This window comes from Martes martes (assembly GCF_963455335.1).
Source record: "Martes martes genome assembly, chromosome: 10".
Classification (NCBI taxonomy): Eukaryota; Metazoa; Chordata; class Mammalia; order Carnivora; family Mustelidae; genus Martes; species Martes martes.
The window spans coordinates 13515088-13523937 of NC_137898.1; the positions used below are offsets into that span (position 1 = coordinate 13515088).

The 8850-nt window shown below is 35.1% G+C and overlaps 1 protein-coding gene across 1 annotated transcript; it reads left to right on the forward strand.

Moving 5' to 3' along the window:
• Positions 1–7893: 7893 nt before the first annotated feature.
• On the forward strand, positions 7894–8850 carry LOC308351050 (olfactory receptor 8U3-like; the record flags this gene model as incomplete). Its single annotated transcript, XM_080816534.1, has 1 exon — positions 7894–8850. The coding sequence occupies one exon, from the start codon at positions 7894–7896 to the stop codon at positions 8848–8850; it is 957 nt and encodes a 318-aa protein (XP_080672660.1).

The window sequence follows — 8850 nt, forward strand, 5'->3', positions numbered from 1 at the left end:
GATTTGGATATCTCTTCTAGATCTTGATTTCAAGTTTTTTGGGTATATATCCAAAAGTGAGATTGATGAAGGATAATGTAGTTCTATTTTCATTTTTTTGAGGAACCCTCTATAATGTTTTCCATAGCAGCTATACAATATTATATTCCTATCAATTAGGTATTATTATTATTGTCAAAGAAGGAAACCAAAGTATAGATAGATTGGGCATCCTGTTCAAGGTCACCCACTGAGTAAGTGAAAAAATCATATTTTGACCCCAGAGACATAACCATGAATTGGCACTTCTTGTCCCTTCTCTGCTTTAAGCATACACATAGTAACCACATCTCCTAGACATGCATGAGAGCGGGATCCAACTGGATGTAGCCATAGGGAAGTTGCGGTAAGAGGTTTGATGGCATCAAGAGAGGGAGGTCGGTGCACTTCGTCCCTGCCCCTACTCTCGCCTCGCTTTGGTACCATGTCTTAAGCAGCAGATGCAACCCTCTCCAGTCTCATCCATAGCCTTCCTCCCACTGGGCTCCTCCAACTCCCTATGTTCCTTCAAACCTTGAGGTAGTGATAAGACTGCACCCTTGTTAGGTTCTAAGTGCCTTACAATGCTTTGCTTGTTCACATCTCTTCATTTGAATTATATAGGTTTATTCTCAGGAATTTGATCAATAATTCTCAAATTCCTTTGCAAGTCATCTCATTTTTTTTGTTTGTTTTTGAAAATTAAACGTTTTGGGAAGTTGCTAGTAAGTAAGATCACTTCTATTTATTTAAGTGAGGGTGGGTGTATTCTAAGACCTTTGGATAAATGAAGAACTCAAGATGGGATTTAAAGAATGGATAAGATTACTATTCCTAGAAATGAGGAAATGATCTGTAAGGTGCATGGATTTTTACTACATGCTTAAAATATTAACTCTACACTTTATCCATGTGATCAAAATTATATATCTTAAGTGAGATACATGTGGATATGAGGAAGAAAAAACATCTTTTGAGAATTGTCGGGTGGGATCTAGTCTGACACTAAAAGCTAAGCTGTAGTATCATATCAGTAATATTACTGATATGTCAATAATTTCACAGAGCACCAACATGAGAAAAGTTTACTTGGTAATGGTAATGAAGCAAGACAAAAAGAGTGTGACCCAGTAATAATGTCGTAGATCTAGACAAAATCAAGAACACTGTGTCTAAACCACAAGAATGGTCAAATATCTTTCTCATCTGGTTAATATAAGGGACTGTGTCTTCTTTACCAACTAAAGCTTTAGCCTGACTCCAATTTGTCCATGTTCTAAATAAGAACCATTAAAATATCAAATCATAAAAACACAGTCACTCAATGAGAGCAGCTAATCCAGAGTGCAAACATGCTTTCTTGAACCCTACTGTAAATAACTTCACAGGATGAAATCCCATATCAAGCTTGATACCTAAGCCCCTTATTGAGATGGACCTGTTTCCCATGGTGTTCAACCTCCCTTGTTGAAACAAGTAACAGTAACACAACTTTGACTAGAGGTTCTCCCTGGAGGTCTTTGTCTGGAGAACACTGATAGATGAAATGGTGTGAATTCTGGGATTTATTTCAAAATAAATTTTGGGGGCTAGTGAATGGGGTAAGAAGTATGCATAAAATATATCTGAACCATTAATGTAGACACTGAAGCTGGACAATTGTTATTGAGGGAGGGATTATTATATCAAATCTTCTCGTTTTGTGTATGTTTGAAAATGTCCCTACTAAAAATATTTCTAATAATAATTCATTTACTAAAAGAATAAAGACGTTTTAAAATTTGTAAGTAGTCATATTTGTTGGGAAGGTTAAAATAGCAATACATCTCTATTAAAAGTATTGTCAAGGAGGCCAGGAAATCTGTACAAAACAAAAATAGGAGACATAAAATTTTTAAATAAAGGAATAAAAACATGTTTCATAAATAATGTGATCAGCAAAACCCAAGGAAATCAATGAATCAGAATAATTAAATTTCACCAGAAATGGCACTCTTACTTACTAGAAATGTGAAAAATGTAATGGTGTGGGGCACCTGGGTGGTGTATTGGTTGAGTATCTAACTCTTGGTTTTGGCTCAGGTCATGATCTTAGGGTTGTGAGATCAAGCCCGGTTTCAGGCTCAATGTTCAGTGCAGAGACTGCTTGACTCTCTCCCCCTCCCTCTGCCCCACCCCCAAAATAAATAAATAAATCTTTAAAACAAAAAATGGGAAAAATCTATTGACAATCTTGTGAGGTCTATTACATATGTGTGTATTGAACTAAGACATACTCAAAAATATTCAAATAAAAAGGCACTAAAGAAATATAGAAATAATAATAATCTACTATGTTGTTTCTTTTAGGACATTTTATTCAAATTATTCCCCTAATTACTGAAAATTATTTTTAAAGTGTTTATTTATTTTATTTATATTATTTTATTTATCATGTAGCTCAGAGTCTAATGAGAGAGACAGACAAGGAAAAATGTATATTATAATACAGCATGAAAAATATAACAGTGACCTAAGGAAGAGTATCCTGAGAAATAACCAATCAGTATTCTTCCTTCTTTGGGAGATCAGGTAAAGAGAAAATTATGTGAATTTAGTGAAAATTTTACCAAGATGTTAACTTTTGACCTTGTACTAAGAAGATGAGAAAGATTTAGCCATTACAGAGAGGAAAAACTGTGGGAAAATGTTTCAGTGATACAGAATATGCAAAGACAAAATGGACAGCCACAATCAATGAAGGAAAGGAATTTTGTGGTGGACAGGGAAGGAAAAAGCAGGAGAAAATAGAAAAGACAGTCAGGACCACGGATGCACAACATTGTAGATCATAATAATGAGTTTTGCCTAAACCCCATATAGAGAAAAATAACAGAAATGTCTCCTATACAAAACTGATATATCAGATGTATTTCAAGGGTTCCCTCAAAGAAGATAGTGGCTTAACATTATGGAATTACATCCAATGAATTTGAAAAAGACCGATATGTAGAAACATTACAATTTGTGGAATTCAAAATGGAAAAAAAAATTACATGTTGCAACTGATGTGTATCCCTTGAAAAATGAAAGAATTTAGAGGTGTGATTAATAGTTTACTATTCCCTGGGTGTGATGTGGAATTCATTGTTAGAGTGGGATTCTTGTTTGGGAAAGAATAAGAATTGCTTTTTGATTGACATGTATGTAGACCTTTTTAATACCTCGTCTGGCACATAAAAAGCACCCAATGAATTTTAGTGCCTCTTATTATGATCATTAATATTCTACTCATAACCATTACATGATCAATTTGCACTTTGCAAAGTAATTAAAATCCATTATGCGTTTACTCTTCAAAATAGCCCCGTGCTATAAGTAGCATTTTCATTTCCTAATTGAGGCTCAGAATTTATGGCCTTCGCAAGAGCACATGGGTAGATAGCAGAAGGGTCTTCTTGCAAACCTAGACCTGACTCCATATCCCCTTCTCTTTCCACTACAATATCTTATCTCCCAAAGGAAGACAGTTCAAGGTAGAGGAAATAGTCATCCCCAAGGAATCAGACGATTATCTCCACACACTCAAACTAAACTGCAGATTCATTAATTCTACACTGAAACTTTATGTTTGCTGAGATTGGTTTCATTTACTATGTCCCAATGAAAAAACTGAAAAACTTGTCATTTTAATAAGGCCCCTTGAAACTGATTATCAAGTAGCCTCTGTGAAGCAATTACAGTAGGGAATTCTGTTTACAATGAAGAGTTTTTAATAAGACACAGAGAGACAGTTTCATCAACAACACTGGAGTAACTCTGACTTCAGTTTTTTCTTAATGACCATCAATTATTTAATTAAAATCACCAGATGAAGAAGGGCAGTACAGAAGCTGGCATTTCCCTCAGTTTCTCAGATATTCTGAACCTTTAGAGCCATTTTAGCATTCTGCCTCAAAATACTGGATCATTCAAAACAAATTTTGAATAAAAGAATTATTATAATTTTTTTTTTAAATAACAAAATGTCGACATAGGAACTGTTATAGTTAAAGTAGAAAACATGCTTTGGAAAGAAATTTAAATAACATGTAAAATCCTGATATATTGATGGTAAAAATGGTAATCATAAGTAGTAAATTTTCATATGCTCTATGAGCCCAATTTAATGAAATACATAAAAATATAAAAGAAAAAGAAAAGCAAAAGTCCCCCTAAATTTAAAGAACAGTTACCTCTGGTAGATGATATATATTTATATGTGACATATATTTATTTTTATATTTGCATTTATATCTTCCCATGTATAAAGTTTTATAACCAGCATACATATACATATACTTCATTTATATTCTGTAAAAGATTTATTTTACAAAAGAAAGGATATATAAAAATGCTTTTGATACATTTCTAAAACTCTGAGATATTTATTATAATCAGAAGCTAGTTGATTTTATTGAATTATTCTAGTAAATAAAATGATACTTTTAAATTGTAAATTAATAAGAAAGAGATGGGTTATTTAATTAAATAACATCAAAGCAATTAGCTTTTTGGACAAAGAGCTTAGGTTCTTGTCTTAGGTCATACAACAAATTAATGAAACGTGACTTTAAAGGTTAAATGTCAACCTAAAATATAAATAAAGGGGATTTGTTATTATTTTCATCTCCACACTTAGCAAAGAAAAAATAAACAGAATTGTCGCTTAAAAATTAGAACTTCTAGGGGCGCCTGGGTGGCTCAGTGGGTTAAAGCCTCTGCCTTCAACTCAGGTCATGATCCCAGGGTTCTGGGACCGAGCCCCACATCGGGCTCTCCGCTCAGTAGGGAGCCTGCCTCCCTCTCTCTGCATGCCTCTCTGCCTGCGTCTCTGCCTGCTTGTGTCTCTGTCTGTCAAATAAATAAATAAAATCTTTAAAAAAAATTTAGAACTTCTAGATATAAAACACACTCAGCTAGATAAGTCAAATGATTAAATCAGAATCCCTCTAAAATGGTCACATAGGCAGGAAGGGACGATTATAAATAAATGATGACATTAGAAATGGTTGTAATTTCAATTGCTTGCCATTTGATTTTGCTTCTTTGTTTTGTTTACATAAATTGGATTGGACATACATAACCAAAGACTAGTGATTTTATGGTGAGACAATTCTAATTTGAATACGACCTAATGCCAGTTTTGTTTTCTGGACTAATCTTTTCCTAATTAGAACTTTTTAATCATAGTTGTGCCCTGGAGTGTCAGTGACCCTAAGGTAGTCATGTCTGTGGAACACTGGGAATTAACTCACTAGGGAATAAAGACTCAATTGTATAAAGCCTATATCATACATTCACATACCCTCACTATCATTGGATAGTGTCATTGGAAGGAGGCCCCTGTGAAAACATTCAGGGGAAGCTTTCTTCCACAACCAGGTAGGTGAAACAGGTATGGTTGGTCATCTCCACAGACCTTTCTCAAGTCATCCAGTTTTCCCCATTAAAAAGAAAGTAGATGACCCCGTCTGACTCTGCTCCAACTGGATGAAGCTGACATCTATGAAGCATGAAATAATCCTCCTAACACTCCCAGAATAAGCTATCCCCCTCAATATCTCACTGAGACTAAGGCTTCCTTTGGAAGAAATATATTTCACTGTTGATAAAACTTCGGAAGTCAGTTTCTGTAGAAGACAAGCTTTTATGTGTGAGTTGCCTTTCTCTTAGAAGAAAATCTTGATGGGTTCAAGAAATGTGTATTAAAAAGCTATTCAGAAGTGAAAGTAATACACAAAAATGGGGGCTGGTCTTTTCAAAATCTGAAATTGATGAAAATGTAGATTTTGCATTTTTTTCCTCTCTTTTAATGGTTGTACAAGGAAAGAAAATGAGCCTGATTTCAGTATGTGTACCAAGAAAAGTAACCCAATAATAAAACTTCCACCTCTCAAACCTCCAAAGTGATCCCATCAACACTTTCTCATTTCCCCTTCTGTTCCACACCCAGAGAAGGGAGATACCAGCTCAGGAAGACAAGCCAGTTCCAAAATTCTATCCAAACACACCTCTCACAAGGGGAGCTTTGGTTCTACCAGGGAGGAAGAAAATGAATGAGAGAAAAAATTGTTTTCATGTCATATTTTATGTATGTGAGTATGCATGTGTGTTTATACACATACACATATGCATATATATATCCATACACATCACTTATATATGTTTGTATGAATACATGTATGTGTTTGTGTATATATATATGCATGTATATATTTTATGTAATTTTGGAGAATGCATTAGGTGCCATTTAGTGTTAAGCTGAGTCAATAAAGGAAGAAGAGAAAATTTAAAAGATGATTTTTCTGACCACTTAGACAAAACTGTTTCCCTTTGGGTAATACCTTTGGGGAGAAAAGAGATTTCACACACTGTATGTATGTATATGTGTATTTGATATGGTGAGAATTTCTTATCTTTTACTTTCCTCGCAAAATTAAAGATAACTTTCACAGTCTCAGGGGTGGAAAGAGACATATAACTCCCAAAAACCACACCATGTAAGTTGTGATAACTACAGGCAAGTTATATACAGAGGAATAAGATAAATTAATTCTGACTTTGGAGGTGGAAGTGAGAAGACCCTGAGGGTCAAGAGTCTAAGAAGACTATGAATATGGTGGTAATTGGAGAAAGACATGGCTTCACATGTCTTACAAATACAGAATCCAATAAGGGAAAGTGACTCACCAATAATGACTGACAACTTGGATCCCTAAGCTGGACCAGGAGGTAATACTGATATGTTCACAACTGAGGACATGAAAGCCATTGCCTTTTAAGAAATATTTTGTTTATTTATTTGAGAGAGAGAGAACATGAGAGAGAGAAGGAGTACACAAATGGGGGTGGGGTGGGGTGGGGGAAGGGCAGAGGGAGAGGGAGAAAGATTCCCCGCTGAGCAGGGAGTCAGATGCCTGGCTCCATCCCTGGCCCCTGGATCAGGACCTGAACTGAAGGCAGATGCTTAACTGACTGAGCCACTCAGGCATCCAAAAGTCATTTTTTTGACAATGAAAACTTTACAAACATCATATGAAAGGAGTATTTCTTCTTGAAAATTATTCCCTCTTTTGGCAAAGAGATTGCCACCTCTTAAAAGTAAGAACGCATGCTATTGCTTCACTGAGAATTTACCAGAAATGTTGGAAAACATTTCCAACTATAAACACTGGAAGTAATTAAAATAGAATACCATGAACACTATAATCCAAAGAACTATATTTTTAAAAATATACATATTCTATCCCTACTCACAAGCATACTATTTTTTTATTTTTCAATTGCAGTATTTGAAAATGAACTAACATATACACTTCAAAATTTGCCTAATTCACAAATAAAAACATTTAATGGTCCATTTTCCCATCGGATATCCTGTTTACCTTTTCATTTAGCATAATGCATATTTGTTAAAATTGAAAAAAATGTATCTATTCGAAAAGACAAATTGATGCATTATGGGTTTGCTCCACGAAGAAGAAAATAAAGGGACAGGAAATAAAAATTTGTTTTCTTCTTCTTACCCAATATAATTTAAAATAATCTAAATCTAAAATATTAAATATCTTTACAAACATATAAAGGATTTTTTGTTTCTTTGCTATTTTTACTATATAGCCATCAATTTATTTTTTTTATCATCCCTCAATTTTTGACCTCAGAAAATTATGAATAGCCAGAGAGAACAGTTTGAAATGGGATGTATTTGTTTGTTTTTATATTCCACCTCAATTAACTATAATTTCTGAAGCTAAAACACTCAAGAGTTGGCACCTGGTGACAATTCCTTGACTAAATAATTTGTCTCTGGCTCTATTTTGTCTTTTTTCAGCAGTTAAGAGACTGGAATAAATGGCTGAAAGGAATAGAACCAAAGTGACGGAATTCATTCTTTTGGGTTTTTCAGTCCATAGAGAGTTTGAAGTCATTCTGTTTGTGCTCATTTCAGTGGTGTATACTCTAACTTTCATAGGGAACCTTGGGATGATTTCATTAATCCGATTGGATTCTCGACTTCATACACCCATGTACTTTTTTCTCAGTAATCTGGCCATCGTAGACCTCTGTTACTCTTCATCAGTAACCCCCAAGTTCCTGGAGACCCTTCTAAGCAAGCACAAGTCTATATCTTTCTATGCATGTGCAACACAGCTGGGCTTTTTCCTGAACTTCCTAATTTCAGAGATGTTCCTTCTTGCGGTAATGGCTTATGACCGTTATGTGGCCATCTGCAATCCTCTTCTCTACATGGTGATTATGTCCCGAAAGGTGTGTATGCAACTGGTAATAGGCCCTTACTTATACAGCTTTTCTGTTGCTTTGCTCCACACAGTTGTTACTTTCCAACTGATTTATTGTGGCCCCCATATCATCAATCACTTCTATTGTGATGACGTCCCTTTGATGGCCCTCGCCTGCTCGGACACCAGCCTTAAAGAAATCTTGATTTTCATCTTTGCTGGATTCAACATGATCAGCTCTTTGACCACTGTTCTTATTTCTTATTTATACATCGTGGCCGCCATCTTGAAAATCCAATCTACAGAAGGGAGGTGCAAAGCTTTCTCTACTTGTGCCTCTCACCTGACTGCTGTGACTATATTCTATGGGACTCTGATCTTCATGTATCTGCAGCCAAAATCAAACCATTCCCTTGACACAGACAAAATGGCCTCTGTGTTCTACACAATAGTAATTCCTATGCTAAACCCCATGATATATAGCTTGAGGAACCAAGAGGTAAAAAATGCCTTAAGGAAAGCAATCGACAAATGTTATGTCCTGCTTTTAACAAACTTTAAAAAATGA